Source organism: Larimichthys crocea, chromosome XI, assembly GCF_000972845.2.
Source record: "Larimichthys crocea isolate SSNF chromosome XI, L_crocea_2.0, whole genome shotgun sequence".
NCBI classification, from domain to species: domain Eukaryota; kingdom Metazoa; phylum Chordata; class Actinopteri; family Sciaenidae; genus Larimichthys; species Larimichthys crocea.
The window spans coordinates 5,196,937-5,221,114 of record NC_040021.1 but is presented as its reverse complement, the minus strand read 5'-3'; the positions used below and the strand labels follow the sequence as shown (position 1 = coordinate 5,221,114).

Sequence of the window (24,178 nt, the reverse complement as noted above, 5' to 3'; positions counted from 1 at the left end):
GTTACAGTGCACATATAATACAGCACAGTAGCCAATCATTAAGAAGGCAACATTTAAACAGAAATGTTTTTTTTTTTTTGCTTTTTTTATTTATTGAGAGAGAGCTGGAGAAAACCAACACACTCAGACTCACATGTGTAGTCCTCACAGCAGCAGGGTCAAGACTTGGAACTGAACCCTGATTACAGCTGAGAGGCTAAGGCGATTCATTCACCCAAATTGGAAAAAAAGATTGTTCACTGCTGTCATTTAACTAAGGCCACACTGTCTAAAACATATGATGGTGTTGATCCTATTTGTGACAGATGTCGCCAGTACCCGGCTACCTATTTTCATTTGCTTTGGGCGTGCCCTTGCCTGAATACCTTTTAGATAGAGATTTTTTTTTGGCCTTTTTAAGCTTTTCATTGTATAGGGACAGCTGAAGAGTGACAGGAATGTGGGGAGAGAGAGAGATGGGGAATGACACGCAGCAAAGGGCCACGGGTCGGATTCAAACCCTGGGCTGCTGCGGCAAGGACTGAGCCTTCGTACATGGGGCGATGCTCTACCAACTGAGCGAGAGATCAGAGATCACCTCTGTCTCTTTCATACCATCGGTGGTTACTGCCCTATTTGGAGACTTCTGTGCTGCAAATACTACGAAAAAAGAAAGATTTTATAACAGAAATGTATTTTTTTTGTTTGTTTGTTTATTTTTTTTAGGATTTATAACCTAATCTGTGCAGACCTATGGGACCCGTAGAACTGCATCATATGCTGGTTGAACACTCACTCACTACGTGAGGCAGGTAGTACAGTGTGCTCAACTTTTTTTTCTTCTTTTCACCGTGAACGCTGTAAACTCTTCACAGCAAAGAGGACAAGGTCCAGAACTGAACCATAACCTCATCGCTGGGAAGGCACAGTGACGACTAAAGAGTCTGCAGATCTTTGGGGCCTGTTGTTGTGAGTCATGTCCAGGTTGGTTATTTTGATGGGGTTTTTTTTTTAGTGGAGAAACCGAAGCACTCGGAGAAAACCACAGCAACATCTTGATGTCACGTTATTTTGATGTTACTTTGATGGTTTTTTTTTTTAGTGGAGAAACCGAAGCACTCGGAGAAAACCACAGCAACATCATGATGTCACGTTATTTTGATGTTACTTTGATGGTTTTTTTTTTTAGTGGAGAAACCGAAGCACTCGGAGAAAACCACAGCAACATCTTGATGTCACGTTATTTTGATGTTACTTTGATGTTTTTTTTTTTTAGTGGAGAAACCGAAGCACTCGGAGAAAACCACAGCAACACCGTGACCTTACAGTTACAAGAACCAAAGTGTTGAACACGAAGGCGGACTTGCAACTGTTTTTTTTCCATTGAATGGCTTGGTCACTGTGTTGAAAAGTGAGGTGAACAACCTCTTAATGCCGGTCTTTTGGGGCTTTTCCAGCTGTCTTTTCAGAGTCTCGATAACAGACTCGTAAACAAGTGAGTCCTTTGACAGCAGGCCGAGCGCCACCATGCTTTTGCTGGATTTCATGGCTGCACACAGATCCTTGTGCACGGCCCTGGCTGTCTTCTCTACCTGGTGTCCTGCTGGCTGGATAGATTTAAAGTCTACACCGCCTGTGCACAGCATGTCTTTCAGAGTTAAAATGATCTTCTTCTTTTCATCATAAGACACTGAAAACGGTGCCTTCTTCAGGCACTGGTGTACCACCGCCGCCGCGATCTTCACATAGATCAGTTCTGCAGGTTCAGCTGGCTCACTTCTGTCACTGAGAGCTGGCTCATCAGTGACTCTGGGTGTTGCGGACTCAAACTTGGGTGATAAGTTTTCATCTTCTTCATCAGCGATGGATGGCGATCTATCACACACAGGTGTGACAGAGTTACCTTCATCGCTGACAATTGGCTCATCGGTTATGGATGGTGGTCTTAACTCAGTTACAGGTGTGGTAGAGATGTCTTCATCACCACTGACACCTGACTCAGCAGGGGAGGAAGGTGCTGCTGATTCCACAGGTGTCACGATGTCCTCTGGGAGCTCTGGAAGTTCCAGCGCTCCCCGAATCTTCCTCAGACTATCATCCACGCTGTTGTTCTTCTTGGTCAGTTTCTGTCTCTGCTGGTTGAGCCAGTTACACGTCATCTTCATGAACTTGTCTACCTCATTTTGTATCGTGACATGATTTACCTTCCTGGCTCCAGGGTCACTTTGAATATTCTCAAATATGATGTGCCCCAGCTGCTGAGAATGCACTTCATGTTGGCCGTTGTTGATGCAGGTGGCCATGGTTTTGTAGGTACACTCATCAGGGTTTTCTGGGATCATGTCCTGCACCACTTTGTCTGCTGCTGGAATCAGGACATCCAGTGATGCCTCCTTGCAGTTCAGTTTTGTCCTCAGCTTCACGATGAAGCTGGCGATGGCCTCCTTGGCAAACTTGCGGGCAAAAAGGCTTTTGATCTTGTTTGCCACGACGTTCCAGCAGTTTAACCTGCTGGACTGGGCCTCTGGTCTTGGTGTGCCATCGTTATTCAGTCCAAACTCCTTCCTGTTGGTCCAAATGTAGTGAGCAATTTCACTCGCTGCTTCATCTGTGTCTTCGTTAATGCTGTTGATAATCTGCAGACGTTCCTCTTCTGAAATGTCAGAATTAGATTGCACTTCAGGGTCACTCACATGTTCCAGTAGGATCTGTTTTACAGCTTCGGTGGTCGTATCAATGAAGCTTCCTACTGAACAACGGTCTTCTGGTCCTATCGGAAAGACTGGAGTCTCCTCCCGCTCTGCAGGACTTGTGCTCTCAGCTGCCGTATCTGGACTCCATGCATCAACAGTCACACGTGACATCTTTGCTTTGCAGCTTTTAAGCATGCTGCCCACAGGTTTCACCATGATCTGCAGGGTACGGGTGAGCTGTGAGTTGATCCTCTCTGTAATCTTTTTGGTCACCAGGTCCGTCAGTCTTTTTGCACTTTCTCTGGGCACTGGGCTGCCAGTCACGGTCACAAAAGCGTCATCGATGGAGTTCCCCAGGTACTCCTGGACTTCTTCCTCAGAAATCATTTCTGGACTTTCTGGTGGAGTCTTGGTCTTTGTGTGTGCGAGGCGATTTTGCAGAAATGCCTCAAAAATGACTTTAGACATAGCATTAACTATGTCCACACATATGTCTGTTAGGGCAGCTTTGGTTTTGTCATCTACCGAGTGAGCTTTGTCTTTACCCCACTGTGTGGCCATCAGCTGGTCCAGGAACAAGTCCACAAGTGGCCGAAGGGTCTCTGCTGTGACCTGTGGAGGCTCCTGATCCATCCTATCGTTATTTTCTGAACTCATAGTGTAAGTTTGTGGTCTCTGTGGACTCTTCAATGTATCGTGGAAGTTTTCCGAAAAATACCAACGAAAGTAAAACCTTCTGGATTCCTGTCCTATTTATACCCTGAGCAAAACTTTGGCCTTTAATCTTTGAGTGATGTCACGACATTCCAATTCCAAGGCATTTCTACATCAAAACAAATGAAGGCCCGCCCATAGCAACGGTTGTCCAGTGGCTACTTAGCAACCGTAACTAGGCAGAGCGAGCAAACCAATGTTACACAAAGACTAATTAAAGACCAATTAAATTAAATGAACCCCTCTGTTTGGATAAGTAACTGAACTAGGGCTGCTACGATTAGTCGATTAGTCACGATAATGTCGACGAACAAAATCGTCGACAACTAATTTAGTAGTCGACAAATCGTTTTTTTGTTTTTTTTTCCACTGCCGCGTCTGCCTTCCTGTCACACACACACACACACACACACACACACACACACACGGCGTGTATTAAAAAAAACTCACTAGCCAGCTTGGCCGGTGATAAATGAGGCACTTTACCATCTATTTCTCGGGACGCGTGATCGCGGTTTCTATGGGAACCCGCACAGCGCGTTGCGTGAGCGTGGCGTGTTTGGTCTTGTCCTGCACGCGACTTCAAACCCCACCGGGAGTGTTTCAGGAGCGCGCGCTTAGCCCTCCAGACTTTGTTTACAGATTTGGACATTTTCCCGGTGTTTGTTATTCTGAACATGCTTCTACATGTGCAAATATGCTACGGAGTTAATTAGTTTCGCTTTATTTTATTGTTATGTACAAAAAATGTGTCATATTAGACCCTGAATAGTATGTATGGGTGAGTAATGAAATGTTAATAAAATAGTTAAATAGTTAATAAAATGATCAAATTAATTCAGTTGCTCTCATAATCAGTCTTTTTTTGCACAGAAAAAATGTGGCTAGTGGAAACTGATTGGCAAACTTACCAGCCACATTGGCTGGTGATCAAAAAAGTTAATTTAGAGCCCCGTTAAAGGGTTAATGAGCTATCATGTTAATTGTTTTTATTTTCATTTAGCTCATACTTCAAGCTGAAAGCTAATGATCTGATCAGCTGCATGCTGGTGCCATAAGCTGTATGTTTTGCAGTCAATTTACGTATGATCCCTCTGATTACCAGACAGGTAGAACCTTTATTATGATGGTTACAGTGCACATATAATACAGCACAGTAGCCAATCATTAAGAAGGCAACATTTAAACAGAAATGTTTTTTTTTTTTTGCTTTTTTTATTTATTGAGAGAGAGCTGGAGAAAACCAACACACTCAGACTCACATGTGTAGTCCTCACAGCAGCAGGGTCAAGACTTGGAACTGAACCCTGATTACAGCTGAGAGGCTAAGGCGATTCATTCACCCAAATTGGAAAAAAAGATTGTTCACTGCTGTCATTTAACTAAGGCCACACTGTCTAAAACATATGATGGTGTTGATCCTATTTGTGACAGATGTCGCCAGTACCCGGCTACCTATTTTCATTTGCTTTGGGCGTGCCCTTGCCTGAATACCTTTTAGATAGAGATTTTTTTTTGGCCTTTTTAAGCTTTTCATTGTATAGGGACAGCTGAAGAGTGACAGGAATGTGGGGAGAGAGAGAGATGGGGAATGACACGCAGCAAAGGGCCACGGGTCGGATTCAAACCCTGGGCTGCTGCGGCAAGGACTGAGCCTTCGTACATGGGGCGATGCTCTACCAACTGAGCGAGAGATCAGAGATCACCTCTGTCTCTTTCATACCATCGGTGGTTACTGCCCTATTTGGAGACTTCTGTGCTGCAAATACTACGAAAAAAGAAAGATTTTATAACAGAAATGTATTTTTTTTGTTTGTTTGTTTATTTTTTTTAGGATTTATAACCTAATCTGTGCAGACCTATGGGACCCGTAGAACTGCATCATATGCTGGTTGAACACTCACTCACTACGTGAGGCAGGTAGTACAGTGTGCTCAACTTTTTTTTCTTCTTTTCACCGTGAACGCTGTAAACTCTTCACAGCAAAGAGGACAAGGTCCAGAACTGAACCATAACCTCATCGCTGGGAAGGCACAGTGACGACTAAAGAGTCTGCAGATCTTTGGGGCCTGTTGTTGTGAGTCATGTCCAGGTTGGTTATTTTGATGGGTTTTTTTTTTTAGTGGAGAAACCGAAGCACTCGGAGAAAACCACAGCAACATCTTGATGTCACGTTATTTTGATGTTACTTTGATGTTTTTTTTTTTTAGTGGAGAAACCGAAGCACTCGGAGAAAACCACAGCAACACCGTGACCTTACAGTTACAAGAACCAAAGTGTTGAACACGAAGGCGGACTTGCAACTGTTTTTTTTCCATTGAATGGCTTGGTCACTGTGTTGAAAAGTGAGGTGAACAACCTCTTAATGCCGGTCTTTTGGGGCTTTTCCAGCTGTCTTTTCAGAGTCTCGATAACAGACTCGTAAACAAGTGAGTCCTTTGACAGCAGGCCGAGCGCCACCATGCTTTTGCTGGATTTCATGGCTGCACACAGATCCTTGTGCACGGCCCTGGCTGTCTTCTCTACCTGGTGTCCTGCTGGCTGGATAGATTTAAAGTCTACACCGCCTGTGCACAGCATGTCTTTCAGAGTTAAAATGATCTTCTTCTTTTCATCATAAGACACTGAAAACGGTGCCTTCTTCAGGCACTGGTGTACCACCGCCGCCGCGATCTTCACATAGATCAGTTCTGCAGGTTCAGCTGGCTCACTTCTGTCACTGAGAGCTGGCTCATCAGTGACTCTGGGTGTTGCGGACTCAAACTTGGGTGATAAGTTTTCATCTTCTTCATCAGCGATGGATGGCGATCTATCACACACAGGTGTGACAGAGTTACTTTCATCGCTGACAATTGGCTCATCGGTTATGGATGGTGGTCTTAACTCAGTTACAGGTGTGGTAGAGATGTCTTCATCACCACTGACACCTGACTCAGCAGGGGAGGAAGGTGCTGCTGATTCCACAGGTGTCACGATGTCCTCTGGGAGCTCTGGAAGTTCCAGCGCTCCCCGAATCTTCCTCAGACTATCATCCACGCTGTTGTTCTTCTTGGTCAGTTTCTGTCTCTGCTGGTTGAGCCAGTTACACGTCATCTTCATGAACTTGTCTACCTCATTTTGTATCGTGACATGATTTACCTTCCTGGCTCCAGGGTCACTTTGAATATTCTCAAATATGATGTGCCCCAGCTGCTGAGAATGCACTTCATGTTGGCCGTTATTGATGCAGGTGGCCATGGTTTTGTAGGTACACTCATCAGGGTTTTCTGGGATCATGTCCTGCACCACTTTGTCTGCTGCTGGAATTAGGACATCCAGTGATGCCTCCTTGCAGTTCAGTTTTGTCCTCAGCTTCACGATGAAGCTGGCGATGGCCTCCTTGGCAAACTTGCGGGCAAAAAGGGTTTTGATCTTGTTTGCCACGACGTTCCAGCAGTTTAACCTGCTGGACTGGGCCTCTGGTCTTGGTGTGCCATCGTTATTCAGTCCAAACTCCTTTCTGTTGCTCCAAATGTAGTGAGCAATTTCACTCGCTGCTTCATCTGTGTCTTCATTAATGCTGTTGATAATCTGCAGACGTTCTTCTTCTGAAATGTCAGAATTAGATTGCACTTCAGGGTCACTCACATGTTCCAGTAGGATCTGTTTTACAGCTTCGGTGGTCGTATCAATGAAGCTTCCTACTGAACAGCGGTCTTCTGGTCCTATCAGAAAGACTGGAGTCTCCTCCCGCTCTGCAGGACTTGTGCTCTCAGCTGCCGTATCTGGACTCCATGCATCAACAGTCACACGTGACATCTTTGCTTTGCAGCTTTTAAGCATGCTGCCCACAGGTTTCACCATGATCTGCAGGGTACGGGTGAGCTGTGAGTTGATCCTCTCTGTAATCTTTTTGGTCACCAGGTCCGTCAGTCTTTTTGCACTTTCTCTGGGCACTGGGCTGCCAGTCACGGTCACAAAAGCGTCATCAATGGAGTTCCCCAGGTACTCCTGGACTTCTTCCTCAGAAATCATTTCTGGACTTTCTGGTGGAGTCTTGGTCTTTGTGTTTGCGAGGCGATTTTGCAGAAATGCCTCAAAAATGATTTTTGACATAGCATTAACTATGTCCACACATATGTCTGTTAGGGCAGCTTTGGTTTTGTCATCTACCGAGTGAGCTTTGTCTTTACCCCACTGTGTGAACATCAGCTGGTCCAGGAACAAGTCCACAAGTGGCCGAAGGGTCTCTGCTGTGACCTGTGGAGGCTCCTGATCCATCCTATCGTTATTTTCTGAACTCATAGTGTAAGTTTGTGGTCTCTGTGGACTCTTCAATGTATCGTGGAAGTTTTCCGAAAAATACCAACGAAAGTAAAACCTTCTGGATTCCTGTCCTATTTATACCCTGAGCAAAACTTTGGCCTTTAATCTTTGAGTGATGTCACGACATTCCAATTCCAAGGCATTTCTACATCAAAACAAATGAAGGCCCGCCCATAGCAACGGTTTTCCAGTGGCTACTTAGCAACCGTAACTAGGCAGAGCGAGCAAACCAATGTTACACAAAGACTAATTAAAGACCAATTAAATTAAATGAACCCCTCTGTTTGGATAAGTAACTGAACTAGGGCTGCTACGATTAGTCGATTAGTCACGATAATGTCGACGAACAAAAACGTCGACAACTAATTTAGTAGTCGACAAATCGTTTTTTGTTTTTTTTTCCACTGCCGCGTCTGCCTTCCTGTCACACACACACACACACACACACACACACACACACGGCGTGTATTAAAAAAAACTCACTAGCCAGCTTGGCCGGTGATAAATGAGGCACTTTACCATCTATTTCTCGGGACGCGTGATCGCGGTTTCTATGGGAACCCGCACAGCGCGTTGCGTGAGCGTGGCGTGTTTGGTCTTGTCCTGCACGCGACTTCAAACCTGTACAAAAAATGTGTCATATTAGACCCTGAATAGTATGTATGGGTGAGTAATGAAATGTTAATAAAATAGTTAAATAGTTAATAAAATGATCAAATTAATTCAGTTGCTCTCATAATCAGTCTTTTTTTGCACAGAAAAAATGTGGCTAGTGGAAACTGATTGGCAAACTTACCAGCCACATTGGCTGGTGATCAAAAAAGTTAATTTAGAGCCCCGTTAAAGGGTTAATGAGCTATCATGTTAATTGTTTTTATTTTCATTTAGCTCATACTTCAAGCTGAAAGCTAATGATCTGATCAGCTGCATGCTGGTGCCATAAGCTGTATGTTTTGCAGTCAATTTACGTATGATCCCTCTGATTACCAGACAGGTAGAACCTTTATTATGATGGTTACAGTGCACATATAATACAGCACACTAGCCAATCATTAAGAAGGCAACATTTAAACAGAAATGTATTTTTTTTTTGCTTTTTTTATTTATTGAGAGAGAGCTGGAGAAAACCAACACACTCAGACTCACATGTGTAGTCCTCACAGCAGAGGACTGGACTCCATGCATCAACAGTCACACGTGACATCTTTGCTTTGCAGCTTTTAAAGAAGAGTACTACAATTTGGCATACAGTGATGTAGTTTTACATAAATTGATGAAAACTGTATTTTATCCGGGATATTATATCGGGTTAGTAATGGTGTTACTAATGTTAACCTTAGTCTTCTAAGGTTAAGATGCCTAGGGCCTTTTAAAAGGAGGACGGACACATGTTTCAGTGTCGGCCAATCACAGCGCAGAGAACGTGTTAACACGCTGACTGCCAGCGTGGGTGCAAGTAGCTTCTTTTTCTTATGGTTGCCTCCCGGTGTAGCAATAACATCGCCCGGGGACATAGGAATATGTTAATTTCGGACATGACACTTTTAATGACACACAACTAACTGTCAGAGCTCTTTTAAAACGCAGTTACGATACACCCCGCCGTTGACTGGTTTGATTTTATGTAGTGGGGACGCTCCGTAACAAAAATCAAACACACCCCTCCATCACTGCACTGCATTCTGGGAAATGGAGTAAGCATGACCCGAGGCGGAAAAAATAAATCTGAAGTAGTAGTTCCGTTACTGGCAATGGTGGGACAACACTCAGTCATCACACAGTGAATACGTGTTGTTGTTTTTAAGCGGCAGTGCCATGTAAACCGAGCAGGACTCGTTAATTTCCTCGGCAGCGGGACGGAAACAAACCGGAGCAGCAACAATGGCGGCCGGTGAGTTTTTTTTTTTAAAAACCGGCGAACACAAACTTAGCATCGGTGGCTAATGTTAGCTGTCACCAACGGTCACATTATTAGACGTGAGAAACAGAAATTAAGCTTTAATTAAACACTTATTAAGCACTAGATGTGTGTCAGTAACTGTGTAGTTTTTTAGCTAAATGCGTGTTATCACCTGTTGTGGCTGTTTAATGAACGTTAACTGCTCCCGTTATACTCAAACGGCTGAATAACGGCTGAATAACGGCTGCTCCAACCGTTCCCCAGAGAACGTGAGCGTGGTGTTCAAGCTGTACTGCCTGACTGTGATGACGCTGGTGGCGGCTACGTACACAGTGGCACTCCGGTACACCAGGACCATCTCATCGGGAGACCTGTACTTCTCCACCACCGCAGTGTGCATCACTGAGGTCATCAAACTGATCCTGAGTCTGGGGATGCTCACGAAGTAAGTGACCACTGATTTGTGTATTTAATACGGAAGCCCTAACATGCCATACATACATACTTTTTATTTTAATCCCTTTGATCCATAATTTCTGACAAAGGTTTGTACACTTGATCTCAGGACTGGAGTGAGGATTAGCCAAAGTGTATCAAACAGATTTTACAGTAGAGTAAATACTGCACATAATGCCCTTTTTTAAATTCAAAATAATGAACTTTGAGGCTGAGGCTGTATCAAAAATGATACAGTAAATATGCTTTATACTGAGTCCTACTGAGATCAAGTGTATCAACCTTTGCCAGGAATTGCCATACATTCTGTAATACGGGCACACTTTATTTAACACACTAGAAAGACTATCGTTTTGTTTTCTCGAGATCTCGAATTAATTATCTCGTTATCACGGGAAAACGGGTGGAATAAAATGTATTTATGTTTGGCCTTTTAGGGCTTCCGTAATTTAGCCCTAGAACACTAACGTTAACATTAGTAACACCATCACTAACCCGATATAATATCCCGGATAAAATACAGTTTTCATCAATTTATGTAAAAGTACAACACTGTATGCCATATTGTAGTACTCTTCTTTAATTTCCCAATATACAATATCAGATAAAATAAAATAAAAAAGGTACCATAGGGGACCCTTTTAAAAAGGCAGCATTTAAAAACGAGAAATGTCCTAACAAAAAAAAAAATAATGGAGCTGGGAACTTGTTCTTTGGTCCACCCATTCCTGGGACATGTGAGCCTTGTCTGGTGAAGGCACAGTCTTTCTGCATCACTGACAACTGTGAAAAAGATGGCATTCTCTATCACTAACGTCGGATGAAAATCACCCGAACACACGCCTCTTGAAATAAACCATAGATGGGAAACAAACATCCCATTAATGACATCAGTAAGCAGCCTGAAGCTACCCAAGGACCCATGCAACTCAGACAGTAGCAACACAATGAAAATCACATGACCAACGTTAGTGTTCTAGGGTTAAATGTCATATGCAGGTTAACACAGGGTCAGCAGGACAATGAAGAAGAATACACTAACCAAGTAAGAAGAGATAAGAGAGAGAGACACAGATGCACAGCAGCAGTAACTCATTAACTAACTATGAACTGTAATGGAGATGTGACAGCAATAATGTTTAGTTTAGTTAGTAACATGCATTAATGAGACATGTATGTTTACAGATGGTGATGGAGACAGAGAGGATATACTATACACAAATAGGATATACCACATTATTTACAGTTTTTTTCCATTTGCTTAAACACAGTTTTTGCAAACTTTAATATACTGAAAGTAAAGTAAGTGAAGTGTATAAAGGGGTATTACATGTCGGGCCTCCCAGCCTGCACAGTGAAACCCTTTCAGATGATCGCACCTTGTTTTCAATCAACCCAAAAGTTCACGTTACGCCACTGCTCATCAAGCTCGCCTATACCGTAGTCTCCGGTTGTGCACCCACCTACATGAATGCCCTCATGCAGGCATATGTTACCTCCTGACTACCCTATCTACCTTTCTTCTTCTTTATCAGCGTGTTCTCATCTCTCCTCTCACAGAGAAACAGGAAGCCCCATCAGACTGAAGAACGCCTTAGTGCAACATATATTCTGCAGCCCGAAAGAGCTGCTGAAGCTGAGTGTGCCCTCGGTGGTGTACGCAGTCCAGAACAACATGGCCTTTCTTGCGTTGAGTAACCTCGACGCAGCAGTTTATCAGGTATGAACCGAATCCTCTCTTTGCTTTTTGGACAAATGAATGTTTGCTTAACACGAGGACTGGGTGTGAATCATTAATGTGACTTTACAGTGAAGACTCATCTTCAAATGTTTTGACTGACATGTTGAGAGCTGCACGATTCTTGAATACACAATCATAAAAATGAATATCATGCTCGTGTTGATGTAGTTTCCTGACATGGGTGAATATGTCAACATATTCTATATTTCATCAATGTTGCATTGATGAGGTTGTACATGTTGGACAAAGTGTCACTTGGCAGTTAGCCTAATCAAACACGACTCCACAGCTGATGTGTAGACTACAGCATTTTCATTGAACCACCACAGTGTTTTCATATATATATTTTTTGAAGAGTTACTACATTTAGTCCAAGAAATGCCAAAAATGTTTATTATATATTTCCAAATCCCAGTGTGACGTCTTTAAAATTCATAATTTGTCCAACCAGCAGGCCAAAACTCAATATATCCCTGTTAAAACAAAGCTTAAAAACAAAGCTTTTATGCTTGATAAATTATGTTTCAGCAGACACATAATGTTACAGCTTGAAAGCTGACGCTTGCAGCCTACTTTGGCCTCTGGATTTAGGGTATTATGCTGACAATATACAACACATTTCTGAAAATTAAACTTGCAGTAGAGGAACATTTACCCCTCAAAAGGTACAGTTTGTGTGAAGCAGAAAAGTAGTGCTCAGTCCACCTTCTCTCTTCAAACAGGTAAAAAAATCAATCAATATACATTAGACCTGACGTGTGTTTTCCCGTGTAGGTGACCTATCAGCTGAAGATCCCGTGCACGGCCTTGTGTACAGTCCTCATGCTGAACCGCTCTCTGAGCCGGCTGCAGTGGTTTTCTGTCTTCATGCTGTGCGGGGGCGTAACACTCGTCCAGTGGAAGCCTGCTGAGGCCACTAAAGTTCAGGTGGGGACGTTAAACTGTAAACTCAGTGGATCATAATCCGATGCCCTTTGATCATAAATTTGCAGCACCTGTGTCTCCTCAAACTGTAGAGAGTATTTACCATTATGTCTGGTGGCTCGTGTCATTTCTGTTTTTCCAGATTGAGCAGAATCCGTTTGTCGGGTTCATGGCCATCGCTATCGCTGTCCTGTGCTCAGGATTTGCAGGTAAAATAACACAGGATTCTTTTTGTCCATTATTGATTAAAAGCATACAGAACATACTGATAAATATTTACTTGTGCTACTCTCTGATTTAAGGCGTGTACTTTGAGAAGGTGTTGAAGAGCTCAGACACGTCTCTGTGGGTGAGAAACATCCAGATGTACCTGTCCGGCATCGTGGTTACACTGATCGGCGTTTACGTGAACGACGGCGATAACGTCATGGAGAAAGGCTTCTTCTTCGGTTATACACCTTGGGTGTGCTTCGTAGTATGTAAGTACGACTGAACCTGGAGTTGTTCTCCGGTTTTTGAATCCACTGTATTTTAATCTGACGTTGCTCTTCGCTCTCGCTTTCAGTCTTGGCCAGTGTGGGCGGTCTGTACACGTCGGTGGTGGTGAAGTACACCGACAACATCATGAAAGGCTTCTCTGCTGCAGCTGCCATCGTTCTATCAACCGTGGCGTCTGTCCTCTTGTTTGGACTACAGATAAGTACGTTAGTCTCTCACAGCCACATCGTTGTTGGGACTGCCTCCCGTCCCCAAATGTGATCTGCCACACATTTCATATTCTAATTTCGCTCTTCTTCCCGTCCTGTGCAGCAATCTCGTTCGCCTCCGGTGCCATCCTGGTGTGTGTTTCCATCTACCTATACGGACTTCCAAAGCAGGACACGTCCCAGCTGAGCCGGAAAGACACAGACACTGAGTCTAAACAGAAAACGATCACTGTTTGAATCGACGACCAGCAGCACAGGAGTGTCTCTCACTCTCACTGGTGGACCAGGTGTGTGTCTCGGGTCAACATTTTAAAAAGGACCCAAAAGAGCTCCTGCTCACGAGGGAGCCAAATGAACGCTCGGTGGAGCTGAATCCATGTTCAGTTCTTCACATCAGCTTTTGTTTCCCTTTAATGTAGATCCGCACCCTCCATCCAGTGCTCCGAATCTCCATATAATCTGAAGCCAGATTTGATCACTTTTTCCATCAATATAAATGAACACATTTAATTTTTTAAACTGGCCCTCATATCAAGGTGCTTTTAAAGTTTGTAAAATAATCAATCAATGAGGTCCTTCATCTTCAGCCACGGTGGCGCAATCAGTACTTACTTTTATTCCTTCCATATATCTGTTATATGAGGAATATAAATATCACAACTCCTCACCATGGAGTTATTTCATTTTCAATCAGTCAGTAGTCTGTTTTACACTGTGCAGTGTTAGTGTCTTATGTCCATTTCACACCCTGAATGTGCCAGACTCACAGGAAAACCTACTTGAAAGAAGGACAACGACAGATTGCATGTGTGATTATGTTAATAAGTGTCTTGTAATCTTTTATATCACATGTGCGTCCCCCTTCTGTTTTGAAGCTTTTGTTATTAAACTGAATAGAAATATGATAAAGCGACAGTTATTATTTCTCTGTATCACACCATGGTGCTCTCAGGTCTGCCTGAACAGTCGTGACCTGGTTGTTAGTTATTTGTTTAACCTTTCCAAAAAACACGAAAATAACTTAACTGAAACTGAAATATTTTTTGGTAAACAGCCAAAGAACCAAAACTTGTCTCTAAATATATATCATGTACAATCAGTTTATTTGATGTTACCCAATTGTTTGAATTCACATTGAACAAGTCAGGTAATCCACTCACTCTCCCTATGCTCGCAGGAGTAGCTTCAAACCTGATTTACAACTTGTGAATGAAAATTAAAGATGATTTTATTTAGAAAATAATTAGATTTTTTTATTTACAGTACAGCCGTGGCAGTGTGCTACCTACAGCAGCATTTTTATTTACAGTACAGCCGTGGCAGTGTGCTACCTACAGCAGCAGAATAACACTGATTAAAAGTACAAAACAAACATTCGCGAGTGTCACATTTTATCAACCGGTGTGATGCCCAGGATCTTCATCCCGTCGGCCAGGACCGAGCAGGCTCTGCCAAACAGTCGTAACCTCGCCTGTTGACATTTAGCAAATGAGAAAACATTTGAATTTTTATTTAAATTTTAAAATAGAGATGGTTTTGTTTATTTATGGTAACTATTCTACTAGATTTACTGATCCTATAACATGAGTCACTTTTCTACCTGTGCGACATTCTGCGAGCTTCCTTTTACCGGCAGCTCTCTGTGTGCTGAGGCGATCAGGTGGCTGCAAGAGATCGAAAAATAAGAACATGAATATACACCTGAGTACACAGTTTGATTCCCAACCCTTCAGGACCAACATCCTGCTCCTTACCATAACTTCAATAAAAAGTTGACCAGGTGTTTGGGTTGCAGGTCCTGGGCTGACTGGTACAACACTTCATCATACCTGCAAACAAAACAAAGAGCTTGGTATCATGTGTGTGTGTGTATATATATGTGGAGCAAATATTTGAACGCATATGTCTCATATTTAACAACATGCAGAGGAGTTAAGGGATACCAGGGTTATAAAAAAAACAGTTTGCTTACCGAAGGAGGTGCTGCAGGATGGTGATACTCGTCTGCTCAAGCAGGAGGGATGGATCAAACATATCAGCTTCTGCACCTTCATTCTTCTGTATTAAACTGCAGCAAGAACAACAGTAAAGATACATCAGCATCTCGTAGGAGAATATTTGTGTCAAATATTTAATGTTTTTTCTTTTATCCTAAACACAGAAACCTAAGATGGATCAGTGGATTGAAACTATCGTGTGTTTTGTATCGTGAATCAACACTGGAGGTAACTGTAACCTGGTAACTTAAATCAGGCGGTGTAGAGTTCAAAATAAACAAGAGCAGACGTTTGCTTGTTGGTGGTGCAAGACTGAGCAGTGTCAGATAATAAAGTACTTTTTATTTATGCCACGTTATACTTCTAGTGCACCAAATTTCAGAGGCAAATATTGGATTTGCAGGATGTAGTTCATAGCTACTTTGCAGATGCAAAACAACATATTTAAGGATGGGTTCACAATTTGTCTCTTTTGTCTTCTTTTACTTTTATGTAAGAGATGGAGCGATAAAATCCACAGCCCTCATTCTCTACAAAAATATCCTGATGTTTATCCGCTCTCGTTTGCATTCTGTGTTTCCCCATTTCCATGCTGAGCTGCAGTCTATGTAGAGTCATAAAAAGAGTTTTACACTAAGGCCAGAATGAAGAGGAGGAACACTTCCGATGGACATGACTAAAAACAATAATTTATCACCGTAATGACTAAATGAGAGTCAGCTGATGCGTACAGACCTGCGGAGTCGAGCGTGAGTGTACTGGAGGAAGACTCCCGTGTCGCCCTGAGCCTGCAGCATCCTGTCCCAGTCGAACGTGTAGTCAGACTGCAGAGGACCTTTAAAGTCCTGAGACATTCAAACAGCAGAAAACAACTTTAAATCACGCTGTGCAGACAAATCAAGATATTAAACAATATTTCACCGAAAAGCCTGGAGGTAAATGTCAAAGCTCACCTGGATTATTAGTGCACTGATTCCCACTTTCTCTGCTGTGTCCTCGGGGTCGTACATTTCCTTTGTTGCTGTGGGGGAAAAAAAGAGGGAACTGGAGTCATTTCTGCCTTCAGAGAAATGTATCTTATCCTAATACTGAGCAGTTTTCTTAGTACCATCATGCATATTGGTCTTTTTAAAGAAACTAAGATGTGTAATGTTGCTTCGAGAACACATGCAAAGATATATCATGTGTGCTAAATAACTGCCTAACGTGAGACGGGCTTTACTTTTTGACCGGCTCATGTTGTGCAGCATCCTGCTCCGAGCTTCGTCCAGCACGTCCTCCAGAAACACCACCTCGCCGCTCCGCGTCTTCATGCCTCGCACCAGGCCGAAGGGAACGTGTAGACACCTGTAAACCAGGGTGGAATAGTGAAGGTACTCATTATGCAGAACGGTGCTTATCTGTGTGATGTATTATTACAGGTGCATTAAGTTGTAAACCAGGGGTGTCAAACTCCAGACCACACATCAGGACAATGAAGGTATGAATGACTTTTCACATTGTAAAGTCATCTAGTGAGCTGGTGGACTTTACTGCAGGCTAGTTGTAACCCATGTATCTGTGGCTCTGTGGCTGTGAAATGAAGTGCCACAAATAAACATGTTTACAGCCTGGTACAAAAACGCAGTTTTGGTCTCTGTAGGTAATTTCCCCAATCATGACAACTGTACTGAGGGGGGATTTTTAAAGAATTCACCTGCTCATATGATATTAAGGCTTAAAGTTATGCAGAACAGTGTGGCTGCTTTGACTGACAGGTAGGTGCTGTCACAGACGGCTTATTTGAGCACCCAGGCATCGATTTTTAGATTAGCCTCTGCCACTGCCTCCTCTTCTTTAGAAACCTGTGGGTTACTGTCAGAGGTTTGACACCCGTGGTGTAAACAGCACTTTAATGTTGAATTTTCGTTAAAGTAGTATAGTTATGAAAGAAAATGTCCATCTTTACAGAAGGAGTAACTATAGCTGTCAAATAAAGGTATTGAAGTAAAAACAGTACAATATTTCGACGCCGTGTGCTGGGTGGGGTGCTGATCACATGAATGATGATCATGTACAATGTTTCTAAACTTGTTAGTGAAAGTCTTGTGTGTGTGAACTCATTAAACCGGTCTATGTCATGTGTCTCATTGTGTTCAGGTGCTTTTTCAGCTACCTGTCAGCCCAGGAATGTTCCATTGCGAGCAGGATCTGGAACAACTGGTGGAAGTGACCGGCTTGACTTTTGTCTGTCTTGAAAAGGAAAAAGAAACACAAACACTGCAAACTGACAAAGATGTAGAACAGAAGAGCACGAATGGTGTCAAAGGAAACGAGGAGTGAGATAGAGAGACAAATCTCTCAGACGGTCACACAACAGCAGCCACACGTCGACATTCAAATCAACGGCTTTCAGGCCGGGTAAACAAATTTTCTGATGCTTTGCATATTTTCTTTCTGCTGTCGAATGGACGTTGTGAACAGTAAGCAGCTATACTGTCGAGCTGAGTTTATCTTCTTCCTTAGATCATGGAAGACTTCATCACAGCATCATGGATAATAAATAAATTTGCCAATTATGTTCTTGATTAATTGATCAGTTATTTTATCTGTAACAATGGTTATGGACCTTTTACCGTCTGCCTGAGACTGCTCAGGGATTACTGTAGTATAACAGAACCATGGCTTTACACACAGACAAAACAAATAAGTTGATTTGGGCTTTAGCTGGTGTTTTTGGATGTATTGAAATAACATCCTGCTGACTCAGACATTCTGTCGACTGAATAAGTGACTAATCCATTCTGTTCCAACTCTAGTGCAAAAACTACAATGCTGAAGATGACTGAGCTCCCACGTCACTTAAGACCGCAATCCTTTTTTCCATGACTATTCATGTTGTAAATAAAAGTGTCTCGTACACGTTAAGCCAGCCTAACTGCTCCGTCGTGTTTTTAAAAAGGACAGCGATGTGTGCACCGGTTTCCTTACCACATAAATCATCTCGTCAAAACTATATTTTTCTGATCGGTCGATAGCCGCGGCGAGATCTCTGAAATGCAGGAAAACAGCTATTATTGCAACTTCCACTTTTAGAAGTCTTGTTGGATGCATTATTTATGTGTAACTCAGCTCTGTTCTGTTATTTAAAATAACAAACCACAGGTTTTCCAACTTTTTTAATGCTAAAATACAAAACTCTTCAACCATTATTTTCAAGATAAATCCCAGTATATCGTGTTGATACGGTGATAAAGAATTGAATCATGGAAAACCCAAAAGTTTGAACTGTTTTTGTATTTTTACTCATACTGACCTGGTGATGTAGAGAGTTGTGCCGTCACTGCGGAGCACCGTACAAACGCTGCTCATGTCTCCAGCAGGTGAGAGATCCACCACACCCGTTCCTCTCCTGCAAATACAAGTCCATGTCAGATCAGGACTCGATGCTGCTATTACCTTTACAACACAAACTCTTTAACAGACAGTGTTTTCTTAGCTACCTTAGACAAATCTTTGGTATTCCTGTTTGCACAGATAAGGAGCTGACATAAACCCAGATAATAATGTCAGCTTGGCTGTTTTTTTAATTTTATTTCATGTTTGATTTCCATAATCAGGAAGGATCAGCCGCAAGAACAATCTTATATTACTTTCAAAATAAAGAGATAAACCACACACTGAGACCTCCTTGCCTCCTAACACACGTTAACTTGTGTAACTGTCCGTCGAACCAGTTACTGATTAAAGCTCATCGCACAAACTGTCACATACTCAGAGGTTTTCAACAGGCCTCGGCTCTGCAGCTGCTGCACCACCTCCTGGGCTTGATCTTGGTGAAAGGACTCCCCGGAGTAGATGTCAAAGTGGACGCCTAACCGCTGAAAAAGATTTGAACTGAGCGTCAAACGCGATAATCATTCGTTACAACCGTTTTTTTATTTCTACAGATCCCCATCATAGGTTTTATGTTTTGTTGTCAGCTGATCGTACCTTGTAAATGTGCTGATACTCGTCCACTGTGATCTCTCTGAACTGTTGCCATAACGACACAGCCTCGCTCTCATGCTGCTCCAGCTGTCTAAAGAAGTCTCTGGCTGCCTGCTTCATGTCCTCATTGTGCTCTGCCTCCTTGTTTACTTGAACGTAAACCTAAAAACACCAAAACGCTGTGGTAATGTTGAGGAAAAGCCTTTTTAACAACAATTAGTCAATATCACTCAATGGATCTGTTGATGGTGGGATGTCAGTTCACCTGGCATGTACATACACACTCATTGAACATGCCTGAATAACATGCAGGCTCTCTGTCTTTATCCAAACATAAAATCCTACCTCAAACAAATGCTGTAAAGGATTCTGTTTCAGTTTCTCCTGACATCCAAACTGGCCAAACCCAGCTCCGAGCAGGCCTGAAATCCGAGAGGGGAAGCGAGTTTCGTCAATAAAATTCACCCAGAGAGCAGTGTTTAGAGAAACTTTATGAGACCAGAGGAAATCTCTTGAAAACAGAGTAAATTTCAAGCACTTTCAAGGGAGACCAAACATTTCCAGACTCTCAAAGCCTTCATCATCACACGTAATACTATACTATGATAATATAAGTTCATGGAATTCATTTATGCACACAGCAAATGTTTATTTTACCAGCTGTTCATATCTGATTATATGTTTTGATCATGATTATTTAATGCTTGCTAATTTCTACATTAAAGGGACTTTCAGAGGACTTATGGAGCAATGAATGATGAGCGAACACGCCAGGAGACAAGAAACAAATAAGACGAGGGGACTGTTTTAATTCAGATATTAAAAGAAAACTTTCCAGACTTTGTATGGACCCTGTGAATATGTTGCACGTCATTTACTCACCAAACTGCATCCCCCAGTCTCCGAGGTAGTTCATTCGAATAACGTTGTTTCCAAGGGACTGCTTTAGATTAGCGATGAAGTTACCTGAAGATGGAGATTTTTTTTTTTTAGATGAGATGATTTAACAAACAGCTGAAAGATTTTACACTAGATACAGATACTGACCTTAATATTTGAAAGTTTATCACATGACATATTTGCTGATGTAGATATATCTGCAATATACTGGCTAATATATCGGCCAGGCTCTATTTTACAGCGAACGTTCACATGCATCGTACCTTCATCGTACATCATCATTACAACTTATTTTGGCTTCAATAAAAAAAATATATAAATAAATATAAAAGCCCAAACTCACCGATAATTGTAGATCGTAAGTGTCCAGCGTGGAATTTTTTGGCAATATTTGGAGAGCTGCAACATGAAAACACATTAATTCTGTCTGATGATGGCCTCCTATAAGGGGAAGGCGTGGCACATACTTACCTATATTCAACTAATGTCGTTCCTCTCTTGAGACGACTGAGAAGTTCACTATTCAACCCAAATCTCTCATCCTGCTCTTTTCCAAATGTCTCCAACATTTTCTAAAAAAAAACAAAAAAACAGATGCAGTTCAATTATAATCACAGTATAACCAGCCAAGACTGTTAATTTCACCACAGTGGGGGGAAAAAAAGAGAAAACAAACCTGGACAAGAAGTTGGCGATTCACTTTAAAGCTGATCACTCCACATCCAGCGGATATGTCTTCCACCACACTGTCCTGCTGCAACTGAGCAATACAGAGAAAATAACAGCAGAATAGATTCAGGTTAGAACATTAGATCTGCTAGATTCATAAAAACTTCAACACTGGATCTTTAAAAGTTACAAAAAGTCTCTATATCTGTTTTCAGTAGGTGTATTTTCTTATATTTATGCAGTAGTACGCTGATCGTGAGAAGCTGTTGATGTTTGTGGATGTCAAGGTCAGCACCGAGAAAGAACAGCGAGAAATATTAGATCTGTAGTGGCAATCCAACAACAACAACAAAAAGCCACTTGAGGGAGCTTAAAGACATTTCCAGGTGAAGTGAATGAATGAATGATGTAAAAACAAGTGTGTAAATATGAAACAAAACTACTACGATTGGACAAAAAATCCACACAGACGGGCACATATGGTTAAAAAAACTGTGTGACTTCCCTATGTAGGCTACACGACTCCTGTGATCAGGTGCACAGGTGACATAGCAACAACAACATTCACCCAACATTAAGATCTGTTGTCATCCTTCCTCCTGGATTGATCTTACCTGAGCGGCCAAGTCTTCTGTCTGCAGCTGAATGTCTCCATCGGATGGCAAAATCTGACTGTTTCTTAATGCGCTGATGGACAGTTTGAAGTCGGCAGCACTCTGCCTGTGGAGCACAAAAGTTCAGAGAGCTTTAACAAACTGGTGAGAGGACAGACAGACAGACAGACAGACAACAGAGATATAATAATAATAATAAACACACTTAACTGTTTCTTAAAAACAGGAACAGCTGACAGAGCTGGTATGAAGGCGTCCTCAGACTGCTGCAGCGTCTTACTCAGCTACAAGACCAAAAGAAAAAAAAAAAAAACACACAAATTGTTACGAGAATATTTAAAGAAAAGCTCTTGAATAAGGAGGACTGGGTTCAAAGTATCAAAGTTTAAGTTGGATTTATTATTCTTGTACAAGAAGGAGCGTTTCACAGGGCAACACACAAAAGTGGTTACAGAGAGAAGGCTCCTCGAGGAGCTCTAACAGTTGGTTCTTATACATTTTTCTCAAAATAGGCTGTCTCGACACTGCCCTGTTACGAGAACTTTTAAGGAAAAACTCTTGAATAAGGAGGACTGGATTCAAAGTATCAAAGTTTAGGTTGAATTTATTATTCTTGTACAAGAAGGAGCGTTTCACAGTGCAAAACACAAAGGGGTTACAGAGAAAAGGCTCCTCGAGGAGCTCTAACAGTTGGTTCTTATACAATTTTCTTAAAATGGGCTGTCTCGGACACCGTCCTGCTACAAGAACTTTTAAGGAAAAACTCTTGAATAAGGAGGACTGGATTCAAAGTATCAAAGTTTAGGTTGAATTTATTATTCTTGTGCAAGAAGGAGCGTTTAACAGTGCAACACACAGAAAAGGGTTACAGAGAAAAGGCTCCTCGAGGAGCTCTAACAGTTGGATCTTATACAATTTTCTTAAAATGGGCTGTCTCCGACACCTCCCTGTTATGAGAATTTTTAAGAAAGAACTTTTGAATGAGGAGGACTTGATTCAAAGTATCAAAGTTTAGGTTGAATTTATTATTCTTGTACAAGAAGGAGCGTTTAACAGGGCAACACACAAAAGTGGTTACAGAGAAAAGGCTCCTCGAGGAGCTCTAACAGTTGGATCTTATACATTTTTCTTAAAATGGGCTGTCTCAGACACCTCCCTGTTACGAGAACTTTTAAGGAAAACTCTTGAATAAGGAAGACTGGATTCAAAGTATCAAAGTTTAGGTTGAATTTATTATTCTTGTACAAGAAGGAGCGTTTAACAATGCAACACACAAAGGGGGTTACAGAGAAAAGGCTCCTCGAGGAGCTCTAACAGCTGGTTCTTACACGTTTTTCTTAAAATGGGCTGTCTCCGACAACGCCCTGTTACGAGAATTTTTAAAGAAAAGCTCTTGAATAAGGAGGACTGGATTCAAAGTATCAAAGTTTAGGTTGAATTTATTATTCTTGTACAAGAAGGAGCGTTTAACAGTGCAACACACAAAAGGGGTTACAGAGAAAAGGCTCCTCGAGGAGCTCTAACAGTTGGTTCTTATACATTTTTCTTAAAATGGGCTGTCTGCTCAGTAATGAACATTATGTTTCTTGTCCAAATTGACACTTCCCTAACTTGTCTCTCTTGTCCTTGTAGTATTTTTTATGAGTATCTCTCCCTGCCAGCCTCAGTAAACACATGTCAGATAAGGGAAGTGGACGAGTCATGCAAAAAACAGGAAACACACATCTGCACCCCAGTATAATCCTGATTTTTACAACACAAATATTTAATAAATAAACAGCATCATGAGGTGATCCTGCAGAGCATGGCCTCTTGTTTTGACTTCCTCAGGGTCAGAGCATGCTGCTTCCTTCCTTCCTACCTTCTCGGCTATTCTTCTCCTGAAGAAACACGCCATGTTTCTCCAACGTGTGGACAGAATCTGACAATAAATCTTTGAATAAAAACATTTAAATGGACTGTCCACATTGCTTTGACATGACTGCACTGTGCACCACTTCCTCTAAAGCGGCTCCGTCCGCTGACAACGTCACCGCGTAGAAAAAAAGGTGTGCTCGATTGTATCACCGCCGCTCCCCGGTACGAGAGTAAACGTCTCTATGCGGTCATTTAATCTTTTTTAAATCTTATTTTTCCTACGACATACAATAGTCATGATTAAATAAGCAGCCACGAAGGTTACAAATGTTATTTATAAGCTTTGAATCCAGCCAAACTCCGCTTCATCGAGACTGTTGCGGTGCGGTTTGATCAAACCTGATGACGTTTCCATGGCAACGCAGTGATCAGATTCTACAGTGGACGGTTTTAATGTTATTTAATAATAATAATAATAATAATAATAATAATAATAATAATAATAATAATAATATATTTTATTTAGCGCTTTTCAAGGTACTCAAAGACACTTGACATAACATCAAAAACAATATGAAATAGTACACTAAAAACACAATAGACTGAGCTAAACATTATAAACAACCAGCTATTAAATCAGAGAGTGGCATTATCCAAATCTGTATTACATAACACTTTTATTAACTTTCAGTATCGCTATTACATTAATGACTACTGCTTTCTCAAACCTAATGACTCACACATTTATTACTG

General features: G+C 41.9%; 4 protein-coding genes across 6 annotated transcripts; 1 reads left to right on the top strand and 3 right to left on the bottom strand.

Moving 5' to 3' along the window:
* Window positions 1–683: 683 nt before the first annotated feature.
* On the bottom strand, window positions 684–3,726 carry LOC113746901 (uncharacterized). 2 transcript variants are annotated; one of them, XM_027284344.1, is made up of 3 exons: window positions 1,895–3,726; window positions 1,224–1,846; window positions 684–972 (listed from the first exon to the last, which is right to left on the bottom strand). In XM_027284344.1, the coding sequence occupies exons 1-2, from the start codon at window positions 3,327–3,329 to the stop codon at window positions 1,308–1,310; spliced, it is 1,974 nt and encodes a 657-aa protein (XP_027140145.1). In that variant the 5' UTR covers window positions 3,330–3,726; the 3' UTR covers window positions 684–972; window positions 1,224–1,307. The 2 variants fall into 2 exon arrangements, with proteins under 2 accessions (XP_027140145.1, XP_027140144.1); XM_027284343.1 differs by having other exon boundaries at window positions 1,224–3,725.
* A 1,472-nt stretch (window positions 3,727–5,198) lies between these two features.
* Window positions 5,199–8,047, bottom strand: LOC113746902 (uncharacterized). 2 transcript variants are annotated; one of them, XR_003463205.1, is made up of 3 exons: window positions 6,236–8,047; window positions 5,565–6,187; window positions 5,199–5,487 (listed from the first exon to the last, which is right to left on the bottom strand). XR_003463205.1 is itself a non-coding variant. In XM_027284345.1 (2 exons), the coding sequence occupies exons 1-2, from the start codon at window positions 7,668–7,670 to the stop codon at window positions 5,649–5,651; spliced, it is 1,974 nt and encodes a 657-aa protein (XP_027140146.1). In that variant the 5' UTR covers window positions 7,671–8,046; the 3' UTR covers window positions 5,211–5,648. The 2 variants fall into 2 exon arrangements, 1 of the variants encoding a protein (XP_027140146.1); XM_027284345.1 differs by having other exon boundaries at window positions 5,211–6,187; window positions 6,236–8,046.
* Window positions 8,048–9,141: 1,094 nt separating this feature from the next.
* slc35a1 (solute carrier family 35 member A1) lies at window positions 9,142–14,328 on the top strand. The gene is made up of 8 exons (XM_010756560.3): window positions 9,142–9,582; window positions 9,856–10,036; window positions 11,608–11,767; window positions 12,563–12,715; window positions 12,855–12,921; window positions 13,015–13,191; window positions 13,278–13,412; window positions 13,523–14,328. The coding sequence occupies exons 1-8, from the start codon at window positions 9,573–9,575 to the stop codon at window positions 13,654–13,656; spliced, it is 1,017 nt and encodes a 338-aa protein (XP_010754862.2). The 5' UTR covers window positions 9,142–9,572; the 3' UTR covers window positions 13,657–14,328.
* A 393-nt stretch (window positions 14,329–14,721) lies between these two features.
* Window positions 14,722–23,632, bottom strand: rars2 (arginyl-tRNA synthetase 2, mitochondrial). The gene is made up of 20 exons (XM_027284453.1): window positions 23,430–23,632; window positions 21,779–21,852; window positions 21,569–21,674; window positions 20,962–21,045; window positions 20,757–20,857; window positions 20,629–20,684; window positions 20,268–20,351; window positions 19,731–19,807; window positions 19,389–19,547; window positions 19,170–19,276; window positions 18,712–18,807; window positions 18,387–18,447; window positions 17,572–17,648; window positions 16,639–16,763; window positions 16,370–16,437; window positions 16,152–16,261; window positions 15,392–15,487; window positions 15,174–15,248; window positions 15,020–15,083; window positions 14,722–14,890 (listed from the first exon to the last, which is right to left on the bottom strand). The coding sequence occupies exons 1-20, from the start codon at window positions 23,463–23,465 to the stop codon at window positions 14,804–14,806; spliced, it is 1,743 nt and encodes a 580-aa protein (XP_027140254.1). The 5' UTR covers window positions 23,466–23,632; the 3' UTR covers window positions 14,722–14,803.
* Between the last annotated feature and the right edge of the window lie 546 nt (window positions 23,633–24,178).